Source organism: Neofelis nebulosa, chromosome 18 (assembly GCF_028018385.1).
Source record: "Neofelis nebulosa isolate mNeoNeb1 chromosome 18, mNeoNeb1.pri, whole genome shotgun sequence".
Taxonomy (NCBI): domain Eukaryota; kingdom Metazoa; phylum Chordata; class Mammalia; order Carnivora; family Felidae; genus Neofelis; species Neofelis nebulosa.
This window is the reverse complement of record NC_080799.1, coordinates 43,901,903-43,928,303: the sequence shown is the minus strand read 5'-3', so window position 1 is coordinate 43,928,303 and position 26,401 is coordinate 43,901,903. Positions and strand designations below refer to the sequence as shown.

Sequence of the window (26,401 nt, the reverse complement as noted above, 5' to 3'; positions counted from 1 at the left end):
CTGATCCCGGCCGCCGGATAGCCTGGTTAGCTGTTGTGCACACCTGTCAAGAGAGGCAGTGCTCAAAGTGACAGAATAGCCGTTGTGACATGGCTAGTTGCTGGGGGATTCTAATCTTCACTATACACACGCCAGGTTCATTGACCATCCACCGAAGTCATGGTGGCCATTCGCTTCCAGTCCAGCAGCCAGCCAGTCACCGGCTGACATGGTCTTCCCTTGTGTCCTCCGCCCCACAGGTTGTGGATTCCCAGCTGGTGTGCATGATGAACGAAAACAGCATCGATTACATATCTCGATTCAATGATTTGGCCCAAGAGCTAGCCATCGCCGACCCCAGCCGCCGAGAGGTCCTGTTTGATGGCAGTGGAGGTGGGCCCCCCGTCGGTGACCTGTCCCAGTGACCACACCTCGTCACTGGCAGGGCATCCTGGAGCCTGCAGAGGAGGGCTCACATGGCTGGTGGTCCTCAACTGTGGTAGGTGTAGCCCTCTTCAGGCTAGAGAAAACACAAATCAAGCCCAGGCCCTCCAGAGGACGGTCCGAACAGAGGAACTTCACCCCAGAACGCACAACACGCAGCAAGTCGTGTCCCAACGGGCAGAGGCCAGTGGTGGTGCGGGACACGAGGACGAATTCTCTGGAAGGGCCTATGTCAGCCGTGGCCATGGGGCTGGAGCAATTCCCTGCCAGCCATGGGGTCTCCTGTTAGGGTCAGCATAGCGACCACATTTCTGCCCACGCTTCTGCCTCAGTTGTTGTGTTCGATGTTCCAGTGGGCTTTCTTTCTGAGGGAAAGGAATGGGTGTGCCTTGGCGTAGTCGCTGGTCCCAGGGAGTTGCGGCCTCCCCATTCTCTGCAGGGATGCTTCCAGCCACCGCTGCTTTCTTTCTGCCAAACCTATGCACTCTTGGGTTGCTTTCTCTGCAGAGTGATGACAGGGAGGGACAGCAGGGCATGGCCTAGGCTCTGCCTCATGGGGTCTCTACCCTTAGCAGACCCCTCAGAGGACCCTCGGATCACAGGGCGGCCTAACGGGTGCCATCACCGCAGAAACCTAGAGGTTTGTTCTGACTCAATGGGAAGGAGGAAAGAATCCTGTTTTACGCAGGTTGTGTGGACTTTTAGGAAAAAGTTCTGCTAAACCGGTTGGAAAAAATTTTCCTCGTGTTTTGAGAATTAGGAGATGTCAGAGAAGAGCAGAGTTTAATGGTTTCCTTCCTGTGTTCAAGTTTCTTCCCGGTGATCTGAGTCTCTTCTTGGTCAACTAAGATGTTCTCTCTCTGTTGGGACCACACTTGAGCCTTTGCCAACGAGCTCCTGATCTGCCGGCGTGCTGCTGTCCGGCACCTGACCGCACGGGCCCTGTGGGGAGGGGTTTCTCTGCCTCGGCATCTCCTGTCCCTTCCGTGGGCTTTCGCGCAGAGCCTCCCGGGCGCACAGATTTCATCCTTCACGTTATTTCCACCCCGTGGCCTTCTGTCTCTCCTCTTCCCGCGCAGGGAACGCAAGCAGAGGTCAGAACGCCTGGGTGCAGTCGGAGCACACAAAAACCACATCCCTCTGGTGTGCTCCCCGGCCCCGGTGACCGTTTGGCATCGCTGCAGATGGTTCCGTGCCCGGTCTTCCCGCAGAGCGGAGCCAACAAGCTCCTTTGCTTCTCGGCCTAGGGAGGCTCCACAGACAAAGCACCATGCGGCCGCATCCGTGGCGGCCGGGAGCCAGTGCTGTGGTGTTGCTCAGGTGAAACCTGCGTCCCGCCTTCCCACCTGCTGCTTCACCCTCCGCCCCGCAGCCAGGCTCTTTGGCTTCTGAAACCCGCCAGAACTGACCACCGTTTCTCTTTCCTCTTCCCGACTGGCAGCAGAATGGAGCGGCAGCCTCCCGGGCCAGCCCCGGCCCTCTACGCGGGCTTCTCTCCCGGTCCGCTGTGAAGAGTTGAGGCAGCGTGAAAAGGGAGAAAAGGTCTTATACGAGCAGAGGGGATGCTCCTGCTCTCATCATCTCAGCAGACGGATGTGGCCGCTACCGGCTGCGGGCAGGGTCGTTCTCCCCGAGCAGTGGAGGAGGGCAGGCTTCCGGGCAGTAGCTTTCCCTCGTCTTAAGTGTCTCTCAGAGCTCTTGCCTATAAGGAGGTTTCCCTCTTTCTGGTCTGGGTCTGGGTCCAAATAGCACCAATAAAAGCACTCTTCTGGACTCCTACAGAAAGTCCTAAAGCTCTGGAGATGTGTCAGAGAGGGACATGGCGCCCCTTTAGTAAGAGATACGGATGGCAGCCCTTGAACCACAGCGTCTTTAAACTAGCTTATGTGGTTTTGTGATCCATCCATCCGTTTCCTGGAATTAGCGCCCCGTTGAGGTGATAAGACCAGCAGATCTGTCCCTGGGCATCTGACTGTGTTAGGTCTTTAGTAGGTTAGCACACCAGACCAAGTTCAGGCCACTCCTAACTTGCTCCTACTCCCACTGTCTGGGACCAGAGACGCCAAGTAACATTATAGCACCGCTGCTGGGAGCAGTGCCTGGTGGCAGTGTGCACGTTGCCAGAGATGGTAGAAGGTCTTAAGCTGCTTTCCTTAGGGGACGCCCCGAGGCAGTCTGGTGGGTAGGGTGGCCCAGGTTACTCAATGACACCTAAAAGGAGGACAAGTAGGGATCTGGATCAGCTTTTGTCGGCCATTTAGTGTCTCCTCCCCTTGGGGGCTGGACCACAGACTCTCTGGAGTGTCATCCAGCTGGGAGGTGGGTTAATGAGGACAGTGGATGGATTCTTCTCACCTGTAATAAAGCTGACACGATTCCACTTCTGCAGCAACCAGACAGGTATAAATAAGCATTTGCTCGCCACGCTAAGGGGAAGTGGCGTCGTTAGCATTAAAAGGAGGGTGTGTGTTCTCCCAGCCTAAATGTATGTGTATAAAAATAAGCAGCTAATGTTAAGGGCTGGAATTTTCGAAAGACCCAAGCAGAGAAACTTCCCTCTTCCTTTATCTTCCTCTGCCTTCCCGACGAAAGTTGTCATCTCCGTGTGAACCTCTGGCTTTCTTCGTGCATTCGAGCACATTGTGAGACCAGGGCCGTTCCTCAGAAAATCCCTCCCGAGTCAGTCTACTGCTGTCTGGGATCTTTTTGCTGATTCATCTTCTTTAAAGATTGAGACGGGAGACAGCTGGTCTCCAGGGAGTTGGTGTGTTTGGGCCTTGATTCCTATGGTGACTATCCAGTGATGAGCATTACACTCTAGAAAATAGAGACAGAAGTCGAAGCTGGAGGCCCCACATAGGATTGTTGGTGACATTTTCCTCATCTTTCCGTATCTCCTAGGTGTAGAGTACTTGCTCAGGGAGTGGGGATATTTGAAAACATTTCATCCATTGATCTACTTGCCTTCTCACATATCCAACTTAGCATCAGAATCCTGGAAAGGGTGTCCTTTTCAGTTTGATAGCATCTTTTAACTTGATCGCAGCATGGGATCCAAACTTGTGCAAAGAAAAGTTATGGAATAAAAGATTTTGGAGACCAGTAGAGGAGGAAAGCAGCAGGTTTTTTTTTTGTTTGTTTTTTTGTTTTTTTGAGACATTGAGATCTATCAAATGCATTTGTGAGAAAATAGGGCAGGCACCTTGTCTTATGAAAAAAAAGGAAGAAACCCACCGCAAACCTTTCCTGTCAGACCTCTCTGGACCCCGCAGTAATTTGTAACTCACGTTAAGTCTTGGAAGCACTACAGCAACCTGGACCCTTTGTTTTGTAACAGGATAGCTGGCGCTAGAGCTATGGTCTGGGCCGCAGAACTTACCGCTGTTTCTTTTGATAATCGTTAAGCCATATCATCTAAGGTTTCGGCTTGTTTGAGATGTGAAGTTGTTTTATAGATTATAAATATACATATACAGTGTATGTATAAAGCAGAATGCCTGTCCTTCCTGATTATTTTTTGTACCATATTGTAAATTATATTATTTATTCTTTACCAATTTTGGGAATAAAAGGTGTTTTGGTTATTTAATATAATAAACAAAAGCTGTTAAACTTCTTATGTTTAAATTTCCAGTTCAACTTGTAAATCTGTTTTTATTATTGTGCATAAATACATACTAATACTTGATCTAATACTTCCCGAGTGAGCCTCTCCTTCGCGCGGTCTCCGAGTGACATCTTTGCAGCCCGGCTAGTGGGCGCTTGCCGCACGCCGGGCAGTCCCGCGCGCCTCCAGGGCGGGCGGCGGTCCCCGGCCCCCGGCCCCGAGGCGCTTCCGGGGTGCGCGGCCCGCGCCTGCGCAAGGGGATCGGGCGGCCCTGGCGTCCGCTTCGGGTGGGGCTACGTTCCGCCCCTGCCGCCCTGCTGCCCAATGTCGGCGCCCGAGGCTTGAGCGGCATCTGTTCTCACCAATCGGCTGCGAGCGCGGCGCGGGCCTCGTCCAGGGCCCGTCCGGCGGGGCGGGGGCGGGGCCAGGCGTCGCTATTGGCTGCGGCGGCGTGACTGGCATTGGCGATATCTAATGGACTCCGGCGGGCGGACCTAGCGCTGCGTGGGGCCGGGCGGGAACGGCGGCACAGCGGGCCAGGAGGCGCCGGGCAGCGGGCGACATGTTCCAGGGCCTGGAGAGCGAGGGCAGCCGGGCCGGCTCCAGGTGCGTGGCGGGCGCGGCCACTTGGCGGGGCGCGGGTGACGGGTGACCTCACAGAGCCGAGGCCCCCTCTTCCCCGTCCGAGAGGCGGGCGCTCAGGCGGGACGCGTTCTCCGCGCCCGCTAGGGTCTCGGCGGAAGGCCCGAGGCGCGCCGCCCCTCGCGTCTCACCACGGGCCCGCGTTCCCTTCCGTGTCCGGCGCGCCCGGGGACGCTGGCCGAGCGGTGTGCTGCCTCGGGGCCATGCCGGTGCGTACGGGGACCCGCCCTCCCGGACCCCGTGCTAGCGCCAGTGTGCGGTGGACGGGGCCAAGAGGGTGGGGGGGTCACCGTGGGTGTCCTTCTGGATCCTGCATCCTGTGGGGCCGGGCGCTACTCTCCCCTAATCCCGCAGCGCCGTGGGGCCAGCCCACGCCCTCCCCTAATCCCGAGGGGCCGCGCTCTGCTTTCCCCTAATCCTACAGCCCCATGTGGCGGGGCCCTGCCTTCCCCTAATCCTGCAGTTCCGAGGAGCCAGCTCCTGCCCTCCCCTGGTCCCGCAGCCCCGTGGGGCCAGGCGCTGCCCTCGCCTGATCCCAGGGTCTTGTGGGGCCAAGCGCTGCCCTCCCCTGGTCCCATAGCCCTGTGAGTCCGGGAGCTGCCCTCCCCTGGTCCCGCAGCCCCATGGGGCTGGGCGCTGCCCTCCCTTGGTCCCATAGCCCTGTGAGGCCGGGCGCTGCCCTCCCCTAATCCCGCAGCCCCGTGGGGCCAGACCCTGCCCTCCCCTGGTCCCATAGCCCTGTGAGGCTGGGTGCTGCCCTCCCCTGATCCTGCAGCCCCTGCCCTTTCCTCATCCCACAGACCCATGTGGTGGGGCCTTGCTCTCCCCTGGTCCCGCAGTCTTGTGGGGCCAGCCCCCGTCCTCTAATCCAGCAGACCCATGTGGCAGGGTCCTGCCCTCCCCTGGTCCTGCAGCCCTGTGAGGCCGGGCGCTGCCCTCCCCTGATCCTGCAGCCCCATGGAGCCAACCCCTGTGCCTTCCCCTAATCCCGCAGACCCATGTGGTGGGGCCCTGTCCTCCCCTGATCTTGCAGCCCCTGCCCTTTCCTAATCCCGCAGACCCATGTGGTGGGGCCCTGCCCTTCCCTGGTCCTGCAGCCTTGTGGGGCCAGCCCCTGTCCTCCCCTAATCCAGCAGACCCGTGTGGTGGGGTCCTGCCCTCCCCTGATCCTGCAGCTCCGTGGGGCCAACCCCCATGCCTTCCCGTAATCCCCCAGACCCATGTGGCGGGGTCCTGCCCTCCCCTGGTCCTGCAGCCCTCTGAGGCCAGGCGCTGCCCTCCCCTGATCCCGCAGCCCCGTGGGGCCAAGCCCTGTGCCTTCCCCTAATCCCACAGACCCATGTGGCGGGATTCTGCCCTCCCCTGGTCCCGCAGCCCCGTTGGGTCAGGCGCTGCCCTCCCCTGATCCCAGGGCCTTGTGGGGCCAGGCGCTGCCCTCCCCTGATCCCGGGGCCTTGTGGGGCCAGGCGCTGCCCTCCCCTGATCCCGGGGCCTTGTGGGGCCAGGCGCTGCCCTCCTCTAACCCTATAGCTTGGGAGCCAGGCAGTGTCTTCCCTGCCTTGCTGACGGAGAACCAGGCTTACTGCAAGTGGTAGAAGCAAATGACCAATTGTTGGGTTTCTGCCTGGGCTTCAACATTCAGGAACACATGGCAAGCTTTCTTTTTAACTTGTAAACGCTGTGTGGGTATTAGAAGTCACATAGATTACAGTTGCCAGAGCTAGGGAGAAGGTCTGTCTTGGCACTGGAGCAGCCAGCTTGTACTGTAGAGTCGTTTGGGGGGGGGGGGTTGTAGATGCCAAGTTCCCATTACCGTGAGCCTCTTCTGTGCCCCAGCCTTGACCTAAAAGTAGAAGGGAATATGTGTGTGTAGCAGCTGTTGAGATCGATACAGTATAAATACTCCTTCAAAGAACCGCTTTGATTTGCTGAAACCCTGTACATCCCGGGGGAGTTAGGGCGGTCGTCACTTCTACACCTGACCAGGTAATTAGCTATCAATCCAGTCACATACGTCTAGATATGTACTGGCGGGGGCCAGAGGTTCATCCCGCAGTGCCCAGAATGCACCCATATTCTGGTGCTCAGGAACCACTGGGGAGCATCACTTGTGCCCGCTGGGTGGAGGCCCCTTCTAGCACTTTCTCATTTATGTCCTTGGGTCTGTCCCCTGTCATGCACGTGGCCTGGCACTGGATGCCCGATAAACGTTGGCGTTAACGAATAAACACCCTAACGCTGATGTCCTATGGACTTCTCGAGCTGCAGAGCCTCTGCTCTAAAGTATCAGTTCACGCTTCCTTTGGAGAGGGTATTATGGACAGGAGACAATTTCTTGGAGAACATTGAAGAAGGAAAAGCAGTCTTCTTGGTTGAATGATTCAATGTGATTGGAAGCTGCTGCTGGGATCGGTCACAAGCTTTGGGTTTCCGCAGCCGTGTTAAAGGGATTGATTAGCCGGATGGGCCTTGTAAGGCTCACGTTTCTTTGGCTGTTGAGGGAGGGAGTCAAGTGGTGGCTGCAAGACCACCTGGCCGGGATTTCCTCTTTGAAGAGCCTACATCTTCTCTCTTGCCAAGGGGTTATCTTGTGTTAAAGAGATTTTGAGCCGTACAGGCGTCACACTCCAGCCAGCATTAGTCTGAGGTCATCCACCTAAGGCTGTAAACTGTGCGTTTGTAAAGTCTTGTTACCGCTTCTCTCCAAGTCTGAGCAGTCCCCAGAAAGCTTTTCTGAAACCCGGACACGAGCTCTCGGAGGGAGGGTCAGGGGCACGGGTACCTGCCTCTGCTGGTACCGCCGTCCCCTTGAGCTTTATCTGTGGCTTTTCTTTGTCATGTGCCCTCTCGCTCCTCTTGTGTACTTGAATGCTTTTATTGGAATATATTGAGGGGTAAGACGAGAGAAAAAGGTCATTGGATCGTGCCCCTCCTTTGGGAGTTCTGAACTCACCAGTATTCCCATCTGCCTCCCTGCAATTAGTGTCCTAGCGAAAACTGCACTTGGTGGCGAGCCTCCTGGAGGCCACTCGGAGCCTTTGCCATGGGTTCTGTTTTTATCAGAATAACCTCTTTCACTCTCAGTCCCCTTATTTGAGATCCTGTTGGGCAGCCTGTGCGGTCTGCAGATCTGCTCCAAGGGTGGGAAACCCTGGTGCCCAGCCCACGCCTTGTGATGAAGATGTCACCACCCAGGTAGCTTGGTCAGTAGGCACAGCGATCTCCTGACTGCAGCATTCTGGGCTTCCTGTGCTCCCTTTGTTTTCAAAGTAAAGTAAAATTCAGGAAAGTATATAGCATAATGTAGTAAACACTATATTTCCACCACCCCAAATTAATATTTGGTCACTTCCAGTAACTCTGGCTTCCCTCCTTTGCCCCCGGGAGTACCCCTCCCACACAGAGACCACAGACTCAATTTAGGCCTTGCTTCCTCCACAGAGATCTTAAGTTCCAGTAAGACCCAGCGCTCAGTGGCATCACTGATTGGAACAGTAGAGCCCCCTGCGCACGGCGCTGGCTTTCCCCACAAACAAAGCTGCTCCAGGCTCAGGACTTGGCTCTTGACATCTTTCCGTGCACAGGGTATGGTGCACGTGCCCAGGGACAGGCACTTGGGCCCCCGGATGAGCGAAGCAAGGGTGCAGGGCACAGGGGACTGGGAGATTACAAGGTTGTGGCGAGAGTCCTAAAGAGCTCTGAATCAGAAGGAATCCGCTTCAGATTAGAGCAGGACCTGGGAGGTTGAAGGAAGAGCCATGTTTCAAGTAAACTCGTAAAATAGGAATTTGAACTCAGAAGGAGGCTTGATGATAAATTCAGTTCAGTTCTGAAGATTGCAGATCCCCATCCCATTTGTCAGCGAGATGGTTGTAGAGACCCGAGAATGTCTGGCCTGCTGTAGCCAGCCAGGAGTATGAGACTGGGCCGTGTGATCTATAAATGGTGTAGAAGTCAGATGGCCTTAGTATGGTCGCCAACAAAGTAGGTGACCTGAGGTCTTATTAAGACCTTTTTTTTTTTTTTTTTTTTAGTTTATTTTGAGAGAGCACAGGTGCAAGGGGTGTGGGCACAAGAGGGGGAGAGGTGGAGACAGAGGGAATCCCAAGCAGGTTCTGCCCTGTCACTGCAGAACCTGACCTTATTAAGACCTTTCTGGGGTGCTTGGGTAGCTCAGTTGGTTAAGCATCCAACTTCGGCTCAGGTCATGATCTCACAGTTGGTGGGTTCAAGCCCTGCATCAGTCTCTGTGCTGACAGCTCAGAGCCTGGAGCCTGCTTCAGATTCTGTGTCTCCTCTCTCTGCTATTCCCCCACTCATGCTCTATCTTGCTCTGTCTCTCAAAAATAAATAAATAAATAAATGTTAGAAAAAAAAATTTTTTTAACTTCCTAATTTAAATCTGGTCACTGGTTTTCTTTTTTTCTTTTTTTTTTTTTCTCTCAAATGAAAGTAATTTTTTTTCCTTCACCAAATCGTTAAGGAAATACTAACTGCTGAGTAGGTATCCACCTTCCCCACCCTCCCAGGCAGCCAGGGATTCGGCACCAGCACCGTGTGGAAGGCCTGCTGGCGTGTGGTATAGCAAGGCTTGCCCGTGGAGTGTGTCTGGGTCCCAGCTGGCACGTCATCTGCCCTGTATAAAGCAGAGGGGTACTTTTCTGCAGTCGTGCTTTACAGCCAGAGAGAGTCTGAGAACTCCCTTCACTTTATAGTCCATGGTCAGCTCCCTTTCTAGCTCTTTATTTTTTTTTAATTTTTTTAATGTTTATTTATTTTAGAGGCAGAGTGCGAGTGGAGGAGGGGCAGAGAGAGAGGGAGACACAGCCATCAGCACAGAGCCCGACGTGGGGCTTGAACCCACAAACCGCAAGATCGTGACCTGAGCCAGTCAGATGCTTAACCGACTGGCACCCCTCCCTTTCTAGCTCTTTTAAGGAAACAAAAAGCATTTTAAATGTCTTTTTTTTTTTTTTTTTTTGTGACCTAAGTCATGCGCAGTGCCTGCAAAGCCTCATGCATTTCACATGGTTTCGAGCTCTGAGTTTCCTTCAGTTTCCCCCTGTCTGCAGCATGGTCGGTCCGGTTGCCCAGGACTAGTGAAGGCACACGGGCCACTCCGCAGTTTCAAAGTCCATTTCAATAGTGCCTTCTCACCTTCAAAATGCATTTTTAAGATCTTTGTACGTGTTCTGCAAAGATGCACACGAACTGGGCGCGCCACTGCTCTACTGACGTGGTTTGAAGCTCTGGGGGAGTCCAGGCGGAGCTTTGTGAAAGTTGCTTAACTCTTCAGTTACCGCAATAAAAAGTGACTCGAGGTCCCGGTCTTCCCCTTCATAAATGTTTCCTGAAAGCCTCCAAATGATGCAGGCTGTTTTCTCACCGGTGGAGACTCGGGGTAGATGCTGCGGGTGGTGCCCGAGTGGTCACGTGGTGCCTGTGTGCTGAGGTGAAGCCAGCAGTTGTGCTGGCGGGTGTGTCCTCCGATCTCTCTGATCGGCTTCCTATTGGTTTTACCGGACTTCAGGACCTGAGATGATGACTCCAGTGTGGACTGCGCAGATCAGTCCTGACTCTCATTTCTTCTAGAGGCCTTTAACAGAGGCCTGAGGCTGTAGTCTGCACTCTAGACCCAGACTGCTTGGGCCTGCCTTCTGGTTCTGCTCCTTCCCACACGACCTTTCTTGTGGCTTTTCTCTGTCTCTGACGCACCGTCTGTGAAAATACTGCCTGCCTTAGAGGGTTGTTGCGTGCGCTCCTTGGAACAGTTGACGGAAATAGTACTTAACAAATGTCAGCTACGATATTAAACACTACTGAATGCGTTTGTGGCATTAAATTTTTAATTTTTTTAATTTAATTCTTTAAGGAATTTCTACAATCTCTACACCCCACATGGGGCTTGAACTAACGACCCTAAGAGCAAGAGTCACACGCTCCACCGACTGAGCCAGCCAGGCGCCCCGATTGTGTTTGTAGTATTGTGTACTCATTAAAATTAGCATTAAACTCTACTGAATGTGGCTGTCACTTTGTGTTAGGGAAATTAATTTTACTTACCACAAGGTCACAATCATTTGCAAGTGTACCATTTCTAGAGGGGCTAGTGTTAAATAATTGTAATTTTTCCTTAGACATCAGAAGGTGTATCTGGCCTGTGTGGTTACGCCGTACTGCCTGAATGGTGATGTCCAGGGCCATCACTGACTCACACTCCTTCTGTGCTTGTAGGGCCATGAAGCCCCCGGGAGGAGAGGCCAGCAATCTCTTTGGAAGTCCAGAAGAAGCTGCTCCTTCAAGCAGGCCCAATAGGATGGCGTCTAATATTTTTGGACCAACTGAAGAGCCTCAGAACATACCTAAGAGGACCAATCCCCCAGGTAGGGCCTTTGTGAGCCATTAATCCTTCTGCCTCTGTCTGTTCTGTTCTATGCTGCTCTTTTGATAACATTTTTTATTTCTTTGTGCTGACCCCCCCCTTTTTTAAAAAATGTTTTTAATGTTTATTTTTGAAGGAGAGAGAGAGACAGAGTGTGAGTGGGGGAGAGGCAGAGAGAGAGGGAGACACAGAATCCGAAGCAGGCTCTGGGCTCTGAGCTGTCAGCATAGAGCCCGATGTGGGGCTCTAACCCACGAACCGTGGGATCATGACCTGAGCCAAAGTCAGATGCTTAACCAACTGGGCCCCCTGGGCCCCCTGGAATGTATGGACAGATTTATCCTGACTTCTGCTTTTTGTCTGAAGGTGGCTCAGTCATTCTTGAATCCTCCTTCCTCTGACCACAGACCCTGGCAGAATCCAGGCCCTGAGGATACAGAGGAGACGAAGGGGTTCGGTTCCCACCAAGGGAGGCTCTCCCAGTCGTTTGAAGGGCCCCTTGTGATTTCAGAAATTATGTGCAGGTTACGCATGTAAACATTTTTCTTAGGGAGAATATTTAAAAAATAGATATTTTATGTTTATTTTTGAGGGAGAGAGCATGAGCGCGTGCACAAGTAGGGGAGGGGCAGAGAGAATCCCAAGCAGGCTCCGTGCTGTCCGTGCAAAGCCTGATGTGGGGCTCGAGCTCAGGAACCGTGAGATCGTGACCTGAGCCACCAGGCGCTCCTAGGGAGAGCATTTTAATCCGATTGTCAATGGGATAGAAGCTCTCAAAAGGACGACTCGGTCCATATAATGCTTTATCGTTTGGCCCACCTTCCAGTAGTCACAGTGAGACAGTCTCAGAAAAATGTTTTTTGGCCGATAGACTGTCCAGTTGAGTGACCACGATGATAGTTACCTGTATCCTGGGGAGAATAGCATTTGTTCGTCAGTGAAGATCTGAGAGGCCGGACCCAGATGGCAGACGCCGCGGAAGCGAGGCTCGAGAACGGCTCCCTACGCCGCTGCAGCCCTGCTGCAGAATTGGTGTTTCTTTACCAAACCCTAGAGGAACGGCTAGTTCTGTGTTTGGTTGGTGGTTTTCTTATGGCGAGGGAGGGCGGAGGGTTAAAGTTCTGGGTGTAGCAGAAGAAGCAGGAGTTCTTCAAAGTGAGCAACATTCTCCTCGTGTCTGGCGTACAGGTGTGGGCCGGAGCGGTCGGCCCTGCACTTCCTGTGTGTCAGCGATAGCCGTGTAGGTTACCGTATGTGCCTCTTGCACCTACGACTGGCTGCTGGCTCGGCAGGGTGTCTGGGGCTGCCCCTGGGGTGGCGAGTTCCCTGAGAAGTATGGCGGTGCTGCTTTGCACACCCTCCAGTGATTCCCCAGTGGGCAGCCTGTGCCCCTCCTGGCTGGAGAGAGGGAGAGAGAGGGAGAGCAGGAGAGCCTCTGTGTGGTGTGTGGTCCCAAGATGTGGCCACAGCTGCCAGAACTCACTCCCTGGGCTCGGTTCCTGCATGGACCTCGTGGTCCTGTCGTTTGGGGCCTGTTTTCGGTCCTGCCAGGTGCTCTTTGGAAACCATCTGTGTGGAACTCTCAAGGGAAGCCTGAAAGGGAAGCATGCCAGCGTGCCCCGCCCCGCAGACCTAAGCCCCTGCCCACGTGTCCGGGGCGGAGGGTGTGACTTAGCTCGCGATCATCGCTGAGGACTCACCGGCGTGGTCGGGCCCAGTGCTCACCGACCCTTCACGCGTGGGCTCTGCTGGCTGCCCGGCTCACATCTCCTACGGCTTGTCCTCCAGTTCTAACAACAGGGACCAGATATTTTTCAGGGATTGTGCTCGGTGCTTTGTCTCTACACCCCTAGGAGGTTGGGGCGGGGGGGGTGGTCCTTTACAGAGAGGGAAACAGGCTCAGGGGGTTCCCTGCAGCACCTGGACCTCACACCTCACCAGGGGCGGAACTAGCCCTCGGATGGCACTTTTCTGGACTCCAGTGCTCGTGTTCTGAACTTACCACCTGGAAAACCAGTTGTGATAAGTGTCTAGAAATGGAATTGCAGGATCACTTAAAATTGCCCCCCATGTCGGCCACCCCGTGTGCCGCACGTGCTCCCCACCCTGCCGACACCATGTCTGTCTTACGCACTTTGATTCTTCAAAGAGCGCACCTTGACTTTATCTTCCTTCGGTTATGAGCGCATCGAGCACCTTTCCTTCCTCAGAGCTGAATTCATTGCCCAGGTAAATGTCGACCAGCAGACACGCAGGCTGACCCCTCATAAAGGGCAGGAACAGAGCTGTACTGTGTAGGGCTGGACCCACACACAGGAGCAGCACACCGACAATGCCACGTGTGTGGTCTCCACAGAACTCTGGCGTGTGGTGACCTGGGGTGGGGGAGACACGCAGGCTTCTGGGAGCTGGTCGTGCTCTGTATGCTCTGGCTGGCGGTGACCTGGGTGTTGGCTGTGTGGTTATTTGAGACAATTATGTCTTAGGAGACTTTCAGTTACATTTTATAATTAGAAAAAATTTTGGAGGCGCCTGGGTGGCTCGGTTGAACGTCCGGCTTCGGCTCAGGTCCTGATCTAGAGGTGCGTGAGTTCGAGCCCTGTGTCGGGCTCTGTGCCGTCAGCGTGAAGCCTGCTTCAGAACCTGCTTCGTATCCTGTCTCCCTCTCTCTGCCCCTCTGCCAGTCGTGTGCTCTTAAAAAAATAAAACATTAAAAAAAGGTTTTTTTCCTTAATGATCAGTGTCTTTAGAGCCAAAAACTTCAACTTGAGTTACTTTTGTTTGCCTTTCTGAGAGGGAGAGCCAGCACATGCGTGCACGTGGGGGGAGGGCAGGGAGAGGGAGACGGAGAATCGATCCTAAGCGAGCTCCACGCCCAGCGCAGAGCCCAAAGCAGGGCTCAGTCTCAGAACCGTGCGTGAGATCGTGACCTGAGCCCAACGCTTAACCGACTGAGCCATTCAGGTGCCCCCAAATTGAGTTACTTTTATGTTCCATTTTTTTTAAAAGCTGAGTGCACATTTTTAAAAGAATTTAATTAAGGCTTTGTAGCACAACCAGAAACAACACAGTACGGGACGACCTTCAGCAGTGCTTTTCTCCACTTTGTGGTGGAGACGCTTTTGCTGACCGTAGCTCAGCAGCATCACTGGGGATCACTGAGGGCTCATCTGCCCGGTCCCGCTCTGCCCCCTCGACTTGCTGCCCCCTCACCAGCCGCCCTAGGTCGGTCCTCTTGTTACGTATCGCCTCCTGACAGTTGACACACAAGGCCAGAGGGTTGGAGCCACTTGTCCAGGCTCGGTTGGCAAGTGGCTGTTCAGGAGCTCCCCCCGCAGTCCAGTGCTGTGCCATGCCGTGCTGGCTTCCCCAGCCCGGTGTGCGGGGCCTGGGAGGGCAAGGTGTGTGGACGCCCCAGGGTGACATGAGCACGCGCCCGCTTCCTGCACAGGCGGCCCCGGGACACTGGCATCCCAGCAGCCGCTCTGGGTCACCATCCACTCTGGCGGTGGAGCCCATCCCCTGGGAGCCCACGCGCCTGCGTGCTCGTGTCTCTCCTTGTCAGCCGTGCGTGTTGCTAGAGCCAAGCAGGGACTGCTCGCCACGTGGTTTCTTAAACAGTAGGCAAAGCTCAGCGCTGTGAAAAATGACATGATAAGCAGTCGTGAGTCCTGCACGCCGTCCATCCTGTGTCCTGTGTGCACACGGCCGGCGGGGCGGGGTGGGGGGACGTGGACTAACCACTTTGTTGATTCAGATACAAGTGAATATACGCTGTACAGAATGTTGTGTGCCTTTTGTCGCTGAGCGGTATATACATCCAGGAGATGTTTTGTTATCGGTACGTAGGCAACATAGCAAACGCTCTGGAGCATTTGTGTCCCTGGCATCCTTCTAAGCATGTGATGTCTGAGCTACAGTGAGGCATTGAGCTACAGTGAGGCTGTGAGCAAGGTCCTTTCATTCTGCAGTTGAGGATTTGCGGGCACAGAAAGGCCAAGTAATTTGTGTGTGGTCACCTAGCTAGTTAGTGGAATGCATCTTTTTTCTCTTGTGAGATTTTAAGGTACATCCTTGGTACATGAGGGCCGTGACTGTGACAGCCCTCCCCCCCCCCCCCAACCCCTGCGTGCCGAGAGGAGCTGGCATCTGTGGAGTGAAGAGACGGCCAGCTGGCATTGTGTGACAGCCATCTCTGCTTCACGGAGGCTTTTGGGCGTTGACTTTGGTGTCTGGCCAGAGTCATCAGCTGTGAAAAGTTAGGCATTAGATGCATATTTTCATTATGGCTCATCAAGTCACTTACCTGTACTGCAAGGCGTTACGTGTCTGAAATTTGCTGACACCTGTAGTTGTCACTGGACGTTCTGGCCAGAATGATGTCAGAAGAATGACTGATCTGTGTTATTTTCCAGATTACAGGTCTGCCTTGAATATGACATGTTGTTAAATTCATTTATGTCTGTCTGACCTAAAAGTGCAACAGCTATTTGCTTTTAACATAAAGGACTTTTCACGGGTTTAGTGAAGAAGACTGTTCAACAGACAACACACCAAGTTCAAAGTTAAGGAAATTTTAGATGGGAAGTGGTGTTTTATGCCACCTTACCGTCTTGTCTCTAGGGGCCAGCCCGGTTCAGCTTCCAGAAATGAAGGTCTCAGAAGGCCCCCAAAAAAGCAGGTCTGACATAGGGCTTTAGGGACCCTCATCAACCCGATCACCCCACCCTTGTTGGCCTAAACCAGGGACTGGCATTGGGGTGTCCCTAGGAGGAGAGGTCTCTGAAGTAATGAACGTCGAGGATGGGACCAGATGGATGTTGTGGGTTTGCTCACTGTTGTGTAATTGTTTCTACAGGGGGGAAAGGAAGCGGTATCTTTGACGAATCCACGCCTGTGCAGACGCGACAACGTCTCAACCCACCCGGTGGGAAGACCAGTGATATCTTTGGGTCCCCAGTTGCTGCTACGTCGCCTTCAGCACACCCAAACAAACCCAAGGTATGGGCTAAGTCAGGTAGCACACGTGAAAGTAGGAAAAACAAAAAGGCTCTGAGGCAGGTGTGGTGTGTGAGGGGGAGGAGGCAAGGTGGCTGACGTTGGTTTTCCTGAGTGCGGTCGCTAGTCACAGGGTTTCCCGTCTCCCCTGAATCACAGGAGACTACACGCCAGCCTCGTGATGACTGTAGCCTGGGAAGCTGGTCTTGTGTGCCGATGGGCGACCTGGGCGACCATCCTTCCCTGCAGGTGCTAGTGGTCACCGGGAGCACAGCAGCCCCATTAGATTAAACTTGCTCCGGCGTTTCGAATTCATGGGCTCATAATCATACTTGGAAAAGTCTAATTGTTGCCGGGAGAGTGCCGGAGGACAGAATGTACCATGTGCCACCGTTCCCGCGTGAGCCGCACCTCAGGGTGGCTGCTGTGGAGGGAGTTTTCCTTTTACAGGAGTACTCAGCCAAAAATGAGGAAGGAATAACAGAATTCAAATACCACCATTTTGCCAACTTGTAATGAAACTGTGGATCTCGGCGATGAGCATCTGTGGCTGACATCATGTGGGGGATAAGCTTAGGAATCCCCCGGGCTTACACCACAACATCACAAGACAGGACCACCAGAAATTACAGACTGTTCCTTTTGATAGAACATCATAGACCACCTTTGAATTCTTGTCAAAAAATCGAGGCAGAGTCAGACCGAACTTCACGTTAATTGATACCACAGGGATTCGGGCAGAGTAATGCAAAATAGAGGGCTCTACATAGCAGTCACAGGAGGCCAGTCAGTAATCCCGACGGTTAAAAAGAAATTGAACATTACACTTCTGGGGCACCTGGGTGGCTCAGCGGGTTGAGCATCCAACTCTTGATTCCGGTTCACGTCATGATCTCATGGTTCCGGAGTTCAAGCCCGGCGTTGGGCGCCTCGCTGACAGTGTGGATCCCACTTGGGATTCTCTCTCACTCCCTCTCTCTCTGTGCCCCCCGCCCCCAAATAAATAAATAAACGTTAAAAAAAATTTAAAAGAATACAATTCCTATCAAAGTCCCAACCACCTTATTTGGTTTGGTTTTACTTTTTGTTTGTAAAAAAGGGAAAGACCCATCCTAAAATTCATAGGGAATCTCAAGGAACGCCGAGTAGCTGGACAGCTTGACAAAGAACAAAGTTGGATGGCTCTCACTTCCCAGTCTCAGAACTCAGTACAAAGTTCCATTCGTCCAAACAGTGTGGTGCTGGCCTAAGGACATAGAGACCGTGGAGTAGCACGGAGAGCTGAGAAATAGACCCTCACATGCGGGTTTAATTGGTACTTGCACAAGGACGCCTGGATCATTTCGATGGGGGAGGACAGTCACTTCTGCCAGGACAACTGGATACGCGCGTGCCAGAGAGTGGAGGCGGACTCCTAGCTTACACTGTGTATAGATATGAACTAAAAATGGATCAAAGATCGAAATTTAAGGGTTAAAGCAGTAAGATTCTTAGAAGAAAACATAGGGACAGTTCTTCACAATCTTTTTGTGCTTTGTTTTGTTGTGTTTGTTAAGATTTCATTTTAAAATAATGTGCACCCAACGTGCAGCTCGAATTCATGACCATGACCCCCAAGAGCTCTTCTGACGGAGCTGGCCGGGTGCCTGATCAGTCTTCGCGTGGTTTTGGCAGTGGTTTCATAAACGTGACACTAAACACTGGGAACAAAATTTTAAGTAAGTATATTGGATTTCATTAAAATTGAAAACTTTAGGGGCGCCTGGCTGGCTCCGTCAGTAGGAGTGTGTGACTCTTGATCTCAGGGTCATGAGTTCAAGCCCCACGTTGGATGTAGAGATTACTTAAAAACCTTTAAAAGAAACTTTTTAGACTTAAGTGCATCAAAAGACACTTAGGAGAATGAAAAGACAACCCATAAAGCAGGAGAGATCGTTTGCATTGCAAATCCTATCATCGGATAGCAGTTTATTCTTGGGAATACATAAAGAACTTCCGAAACTCAGCAACAGAAAGACAGTCTGATTCAAAAATGGGCAAAGGACTTGACTGGACATTTCCCCCAAAGAAGATCTACAAGTAAGCACATAAAAACATGCTCAGCAGGGGCGCCCTGGGGGCCCAGTCGGTTAAGCGTCCGACTCTTCATTTTGGCTCAGGTCAGGATCTCACAGTTTGTGATATGAAGGCCCACGTTAGGCTCTATGCTAGTGTAGAGCCTGCTTGGGATTCTCTCTCTCCCCCTGTCTCCTGCCCCTTCCCTGCTTGCGCTCACATGCGCATGTGGTCTCTCTCAGAATAAATTAGAGGTGGGGCGCCTGGGTGGCGCAGTCGGTTAAGCGTCCGACTTCAGCCAGGTCACGATCTCGCGGTCCGTGAGTTCGAGCCCCGCGTCAGGCTCTGGGCCGATGGCTCGGAGCCTGGAGCCTGTTTCCGATTCTGTGTCTCCCTCTCTCTCTGCCCCTCCCCCGTTCATGCTCTGTCTCTCTCTGTCCCAAAAATAAATAAAAAACGTTGGGAAAAAAAAAAAGAATAAATTAGAGGGGAAAAAAGGCGCTCAACATCGCAGTTGGAAGTGTGGCTGAGCCCCAGATGGCAGAGAGCTTACGTCTCTGTCGCTGCAGTACGTTACCTGGGGGTTTGTGTCACCGTCCGTGGGTAAAATTCTCCACAGTGAAAACATTTTTAAAAGTTAAAAGTAGGGCGCCTGGGTGGCGCAGTCGGTTAAGCGTCCGACTTCAGCCAGGTCACGATCTCGCGGTCCGTGAGTTCGAGCCCCGCGTCGGGCTCTGGGCCGATGGCTCAGAGCCTGGAGCCTGCTTCCGATTCTGTGTCTCCCTCTCTCTCTGCCCCTCCCCCGTTCATGCTCTGTCTCTCTCTGTCCCAAAAATAAATAAAAAACGTTGAAAAAAAAAAAATTTAAAAAAAAAAAAAAAAAAGTTAAAAGTAAATAAACCCGTCTGTGCTCTGATTTTTATCATACATTTGAAGGTGGGTAAAATGTTTCTGAATCATGTGTTGACCTGCGTTTTGCCTTGTTGCAGGACCACGTGTTCTTGTGTGAAGGAGAAGACCCAAAGTCGGCCCCTAAAGGTGAGCTGCTGTTTTCTGTCCTTCCCCTGAGTGTGCTCGCTCTGGGAGAGTTGCTGGTGTGTCCCCAGGGGATGAGGGAATATTCCATGCCCCTTCCGGCCTGCTGACAAAAACAGGCAAGGTCGTGTTTGTTGCTGAGAGGATGTGTAGTATTTGAAGAAAGCCAGGGACGTGGGCTCAGTTGGGTGGGTGAAAACTTCCCAGTGGGCCACCATGGGCCTTTCTTCACTTCTTGTCATTGGTGGTCAGCCTGCGTCTAAGACTGGGGGTCCCCTTCTAGAAGCTGATGTCATGTAGTGAAGGGCAGGGATCTGAAGCCTTGAATGGACATATGACCGAGGGTAGCGCAGGCAGCACTGATGCAGAAGAGAAGCGCACGGGGGACAGCAAGACCGGTGGAGTGGGAAGGGGGGGGGGGGGACCGTGAGGCCTGTGTGTGGCAGGGAGAGCTGCCCCGCTGGCAGGTGCGTGCCAGCCTGTGCCTCGCCCTCCCAGCTGGCTGTGCTGAGAGTCACCACTCCCCCGATGGGGAACCAAGATAAACGGGAGTCCCTTCATCTAGAAAGGCTGAGTGTCTACAAGCCTTGCCTCACCTTGCTGGATCCCTCTCTTCCTCGTCATGCTCAAGTTGAGAAAGTTTGTTATTTGTTCTTGACGTGGAAGAAAGAGGAATGGGGTCCAAAAAGCAGTGTAAAGGAATAATTAACTTAAGGAATTTTCCAAAGAGTTTATGGTATGAAGCCCTGGTTCAAGAATGCCCTCTGCTAATCGGTATGTGTTCTTGGGACAAGACGGAAGCCTTGCTCTGTGCTCGTTATGGTGTGCCCTTGGCGGCTGGTCTGTGCCAGCCTTTATGTGGAGCTCGCCTGTCTGGTTGCGGGGCCGCCTCTAACGGGATGGCATGCTGACTTTGTCCCACAGCCGCAGCCAGCACCTCGCCAGGAGAAGAGCTGGGGCAGAAGGGCGGCCCTGGAGACGCAGGCCGCATCCAGCAGCCTGTGCCCATGCCCACAGCTGACAGCCACGAGCCCAGGTTGGGCCCCCGCCCTCGTTCTCACAACAAAGTCCTGAACCCGCCTGGAGGCAAATCCAGTATCTCCTTCTACTAAGAGGGGCTGCCGCTTCCCCTGTAGCCAGACAAAACACCGGAGAGATAGGATTTCAAATACTGTAGTCTTGTAGCCCAAAGGAGCCGGGTGGGGAGAGGGTCTGTTGTGTATCTGAAGCCGCAGCTCGGGCACGTGGCCATCCCAGAGCCGTGGAGGACCTCACCTTCCAGACTGCCAGGAGACCTGTCTTGGTGGGTAGAAGACGGGACTTGCTTGTAACTGCAGACGTGATGGGGCTCTGCGAGGGGCGCAGGGGCCAGTGGGGCCGGGCCACGGTGAGTCCTGGTGGCATGGGGTTGCCCTCGGCCTTGCCGCACTGGCACTCTGCTGGCCGGCCGGGGGTCCAGAAATCACTAACACGGCAGCAGAGTTTAAATTTAAAGCCTTGGCAAGAAAATCAAAAACAACATGTGTGTTGCCGTGGGATACAGGAGCAAGGTGTTGGCCAGAACACTACGGGCGGGGAGTGGTGGGGGGTGGGGTCTTTGGGTGGCTGGCCCCTCAGATCCTCACCCCGTTGACCGCAGGACGGTTCCCGTGCCTGCCGCTGTGGCCCCCCGGTGCCTCCTTTGCCATCAGCCCCAACGTGTGGCTCCGCACATTTCCTGACACGTCAGTTGCTTGTGTTCGGCAGCTGTCAGCACAAACCAAAAAGTCGTTCTCAGTCTCACGCCTTGTGGCAGCATTTTGAGGTGCTCCGTGTCTGCCATCCAGACGCTTGGCCATGCGCAGGCTGGTTTCACTGTGATTTGTCCCCTCTTTTCCTCAGCGGCCTCCATGCTAGGTCCGTGCCCATCACCAGCCAGGCGGACAGACCCCTTCTCAAGTCAGATCTTCCTGTTGGCCAGCCCCCCTGACTTCTGCAGCTTTAAAACTGTCCACATGCATCCAGACAGCGGGTTACTTAAATCCTTCCTACATCTTTAGTCCTGTTGACGGTGGGAGGAAGCAGTGCTCCTGAACCTTGGGTTCTTAGGTTTGAATCTTTAATAATATCTAAAGAGCTATTATAAAATCCCAGCTTTACATAGGTGACTGTGGACGCTGATCTGTTTCTGACACCTTTCTAGGAAAAAGTCACTTGCTCAGGTAGAGTAAAGAGGAAGCAAAGTTTGCTTAGCTGCTCTTCATAAAGCTTTGCGGAACCTCCGGACCTTGTTCGGTTTCCAGAGGGAACCTGGAGACCTTGGGCCAGAAGATGAAGTGGTTCGATAGCGAAGTCTCCACTGGCCAATCCCGTGCTACTCGCCAGCTGAGATAACGGGCTGGCCAGAGTCCCGTCGCTCTGATCTGTCGGGCGAAGGCTTCTCCCGCCTGCCCCTACAGGGCTACATTCTCTGTTCTTATGCTCACTCACATTGGACCAACGGCTCACGGGGGACGGGGTTTGGGTGGGGGTACCTGTCAGTACGAGTGCCTACAAAGCCAGTGCCGTGTGCTAAAAACACCTGCATCCTTATCACAGTGTAGAAAAGCAACAACGCTGGGTTCAGTCACACCCACCGTGTCCTAGACACCGAAGTGCCTGCGGGAGCCACCTGCCAGCTCCACTCTTACACCTGGTGCACGTGGCTTTGTCAACCAAAGACCGTTTTCCCCCTTTCAACTGCCCTGTGCTCTCTGGAGCCAGGAAACTCATTCCACGCAACTCTTCCTGTCTCGTGCAAGTACTTCCTGTTTCCACCTTTCAGGTGGCCATTTATAGGAAAGTTAGTTGGAACGCAGAGCCTCTTCCCCCCCATTAAAAAATGTCATAAATGGTGGTTAGGGCTTAAGCCCAAACACACGTTAACGTGCTTAACACAGTGTTCTCGTGGTAGAATGAAGTACCATTTATGACTCTGTCTTGTGGTTTTCAGTGTGCAAGAAACTGATTTGTGAATTCCAAATTGGATTGCCAGGAACCCTGATACCCTAGTGCTGGCCCCTGTGGCTTCACCCCTGCCCTCGCTGCCCACCCAGCGAGAGGAAGCAAGGAGGAGCTCTCTACTTCTGTCCACCGGCAGGGATCTCAGGCACAGATGGGGGGGTAGAGGTGGGAATGGAGGGAAACCAGAACTGTAGCCAGAGCCTCTGTGCAGTGGAGACAGACGCGCTGCCTTTGATCTCCATCCTTCCCTCCCTGGGGCCGCAGAAACAAGTTTAGGGTGCCTGGTGGTCTGGTCACTGGGAGGAGCAGGAGAGGCCTTTCTGCTCCTGTGAGCCAGTGGGGTGGCCATTCCTATGTGGAAAATGCTCTGTAACTGGGGACTGCCTGTATTTGGAAGATTCATTAACTCAGCATCCTGTTTTCAATCTCTAAGCTGCATTGAGAAGTTATGTCTGTATTTTTATTAAGCCTTAAAATTTTTTTTATGTGCATTTGGTGCCAACTTTTTTCTAGAGCTGTATCAAAAACGAGAAGTCTGTACTCACAGCACAATGTAGTTTTGATAGGGGCATCTTGTTACAAAGCAGGACTGGGTATACACGTTGAATTAAACTTCGCAATCACGTACTCGAAGTCCGGGTCAGTCTTTTGTGTGCATGTTCACATGTGCTTCTCAGCATCCGTTTCCCGAAGTGCCTGGACCCTGCTCCTTCCCTCACAGGTGTTCTTTGCTGAAGGGGTTTGCCTTCACCCCCTCCCCGCCCCACCCCTGCACCATTTAGCCAGAGGATGCCCAAGTTAATCTTCTCAGAGGTTATGGATTTACAGGGGTTGTTTTATTATTTAAAAAAATTGTTCTAAGGTTTATTTTTGAGAAAGGGAGACAGTGCATGAGTGGGGGAGGGTCAGAGAGAGAGGGAGACACAGAATCTGAAGAAGGCCCCAGGCTCCAAGCTGTCAGCACAGAGCCCAACACAGGGCTCGAACTCACAAACTGCAACATCATGACCTGAACTGAAGTGAGACACTTAACCGCCACCCAGGCGCCCCACGGGTTTACAGTTTTAAATTTGGAAACCAAAGACCTAACTGAATAGAATGAACAGGAATTTGCCAGTGTTCTTTTGGGTTTCTGTAGGTAAGTTAAAGGTAATCATTTTTTTTTTTCCTCCTAACCACTTGTTTTCCTAAAGAAATGACAGCACTGAACTTGCCTCTTGAGTGGGCTTTCCAACTCCAGTAACAAGCTTGGTAATAAGTAGATGTGGTGCTGAGCTTTTAGTCTGCCATTAGATTAAAGTCCTGCAAAGAAAGCACAGATTGAATGTCTTTCCCTCTTACATGATAGCTATTTTCCTATGTCGTAAAAGCAAACAATATGCATTACATGGACCTAGGGTGATGAAACCACCCAGACCACCTGCTGGGAGGCCCCCCTCACAGCCCCACCCCACAGGAGGCTGCACACCATTCTCCCTGCTGGACCAGAGCCAGCACCAGAATAGCATATCAGAAAGAAACCGGACATACACCACGGACACCGTGTTCATTTGTTCATCTGAAAACGTGTTCGAGTGCAGAGCATGTCCCAAGACGTGCGCTAGGCACTGGTAACGTTAAAGCGGCCCCAGCCACAGGGCAGCTCAGTGCTGGAGAGTCACAACCCATTTGTCTCCAGCAGCTGGGCAGTGGCCACGTCTGAAAGGACCAAGGTAACTCTACGAATGTTATGGTGAGGGAGCGATCGACAAACACGAAAGGGTTGCCATTTCACGTCCTGTGCTTTTTCCAGAATGTACTGGCTCTGTTAGCGGAACGGAACTTGTTCTATTTTCAAGCGTGGCAAGAAAGTATATTCCTCCTGTGTTACCCAGTCATTTCTTATTATCTCCTTAATCCTTAGCATTCTTGAAGATCACGAGTGAAATATTCCTGTTGTATGTTTGACGACGAAGTGCCATCAAAATTCAGCATAGGAAGAATTAAGGGAGACATTACAGGGTCCTAGGTGACTTTCTAGCAAATTAAAGTATAACCTTTTTAAAGTTTTTATTTAAATTCCAGGGGCGCCTGGGTGGCGCAGTCGGTTAAGCGTCCGACTTCAGCCAGGTCACGATCTCGCGGTCCGTGAGTTCGAGCCCCGCGTCAGGCTCTGGGCCGATGGCTCGGAGCCTGGAGCCTGTTTCCAATTCTGTGTCTCCCTCTCTCTCTGCCCCTCCCCCGTTCATGCTCTGTCTCTCTCTGTCCCAAAAATAAATTAAAAATGTTGAAAAAAAAAATTTAAAAAAAAATAAAAAAAATAAATAAATAAATTCCAGTTAGTCAACAAACAGTGTACTATTTCAAGCGTATAGTACAGCGATTCAACACTCTGATACATCGCCCTTCGCTCATCATGACGGGCACACTCCTAGAAGTCCAGTATGCCATCCATTGTGCCACAGAGCCAGGCCAAAGCAGCACTTTTGAAACCCAAGTACTCACCTTACATTTTAGGGTCATGTGCAGAGGGAAAAAAAATTGTGCCCCAATTTAGCTTATAAATCTGAATGGAAGTCTGTTAAAGCAAGTTCTAGCTTATGTCGCCCGAGTACACGACTGGCGTCCTCAAGTACGCATCAGGAATTGCCCAGCGGCTCATCTTGTTAAAACTTCGTTCTGTTTTAGCCAGTTTCAAGTAAATCTGCCCAGTTATGTTAGTAATAAAAACCAATAAAGTTGGTGGCCAATTGGCCTCACAGCGGGGGCTACCCTACTGTATATTTGGTACTAAGGGGGTTCAAAGGGGTCATGTTTCTGAAAAAAGGCCTAAGGCAGAAGTCTTGAACATTCCCCAAAACACTCACAAGCTTTTTTTTGTAATTGGCTCAAAAAGAAAAATTACACATACCTGTTTGTCCTGACTCTTCATCTTGAGAATAAACCTAATAATTCTATATTGCGCCCTTACTATATTGCTAGAAATGTATAAAGCCCCTTTAATGGATTAGCTTATTAATGTTCATAACTTTCCTAGGAGGTTGGTAGTATTTTTAGGCTCAGTTTGGAAATGAAATGGGATGACTGAGTCACTTAGCTAGCATCAAAATCCAGATAATCTGGGGGCGCCTGGGTGGCTCGGTCGGTTAAGCGTCCAACTTTGGATTCTGTGTCTCCCTCTCTGTTCCTGCCCCACTCATGTTGTCTCTCAAAAATAAATGTTTTGGTTTTTTTTTTTAATCCAGATAATCTGGATCTGAGACAGAAACCTTAGTTTATCTCTAATGGGGTGGGTGAGCATCCATACAGCAAATTAGGTTGCAAGGGGAAAATTTGTGCAATAGTATTCAGGACATCATTATCTGCAGGAGAGTTCATTGATTTGGTGCAGTCAGGTTAGGATGAACTGACCTTGAAGCATTTCATTAGGTAAAAGGGATGAGAGCATTTCTGTTCGTGTTAAGCTCTGACAAGTTTAGTGGCTGTTGTTTTTAATCAACTACTCCTACCTGTGTGACCCTCAAGATGCAAGTGTAACTTGTGCGTTGGTGTCCTCAGATACCGGTGAAAGCAAATGCAGATCCCTGTGGAGCAACTCTAAACTCACACTTCAAAGTGTTTCCACAAAAATCCAAGGGATCCTAGTTCAGAAGGAAAAGGAGGAGCCGCCTAAGCAAGAATCAACCCAAACAACAGACCGCATAATCAGATTCGCAAAGGCTGCAGATACTCTAATTATGATTTAACAAACAAACAAAAAACCTTGCTAAAGAGATTTCATTCAAGTGGATGCAAGTGGAGGAAATAAGAGCCTATCAAGACATAGAATGTAGGATCAAGAAGGACAAATTCAAAGGACAACCCCTGAAATTCAGAACCCAGTGGGGTGATTACAGCTATCGCGAAGCCGGGGAGTCTGAGGAAGTTACACACAACGCAGGACAGCGCAGCAGCCCGGGTGAAAGAGCTTATTCGGGGACTTGGGGACAAGATGGGCAGCGTCACTTCGCTGGTACCCGGGCACAAGCGCGGGGACGCGCGCACGCGCGCGGAGCTCAGGGGCAGGCAGCCCTGCGCCGCGGCAGGCGCGGGATGGCTGCTGCGGCCGCAGCCTCTACGGCGCAACGACCGTGTCCATATGCTCCTGGGACAGGGCGAGGTGACGTTTAAAGTCGGACCAGTGTCGTGGGAGCTGCGGGAACCCGCTCAGGGTGACGTGCGCTGGCGAGCAGCGGCCGTGACAAGCCAGACCGGAAGTGCTCCCTGCCCCGCTCGGCCGAGCTTCCGTCCCGGGGGCG

At 52.4% G+C, this 26,401-nt stretch overlaps 2 protein-coding genes across 6 annotated transcripts in view; both read left to right on the top strand.

Moving 5' to 3' along the window:
* Positions 1-4,118, top strand: part of CRAMP1 (cramped chromatin regulator homolog 1) — a 57,518-nt gene extending 53,400 nt beyond the window's left edge. For all 3 annotated transcript variants that reach the window (XM_058711183.1, XM_058711182.1, XM_058711184.1), the window contains one exon: positions 240-4,118. In XM_058711183.1, the coding sequence (XP_058567166.1) occupies positions 240-404 (165 nt within the window). In that variant the 3' untranslated portion in view covers positions 405-4,118. The remainder of the gene's footprint in view (positions 1-239) is intronic.
* Positions 4,119-4,482: 364 nt separating this feature from the next.
* Positions 4,483-22,751, top strand: JPT2 (Jupiter microtubule associated homolog 2). 3 transcript variants are annotated; one of them, XM_058711185.1, is made up of 5 exons: positions 4,483-4,636; positions 10,907-11,055; positions 15,913-16,055; positions 19,097-19,145; positions 20,067-22,751. In XM_058711185.1, exons 1-5 carry the CDS (start codon positions 4,593-4,595, stop codon positions 20,252-20,254), a joined length of 573 nt encoding a protein of 190 aa, XP_058567168.1. In that variant the 5' UTR covers positions 4,483-4,592; the 3' UTR covers positions 20,255-22,751. The 3 variants fall into 3 exon arrangements, with proteins under 3 accessions (XP_058567168.1, XP_058567169.1, XP_058567170.1); XM_058711186.1 differs by lacking the exon at positions 4,483-4,636 and adding an exon at positions 4,721-4,881; XM_058711187.1 differs by lacking the exon at positions 4,483-4,636 and adding an exon at positions 10,304-10,455.
* Positions 22,752-26,401: the final 3,650 nt, after the last annotated feature.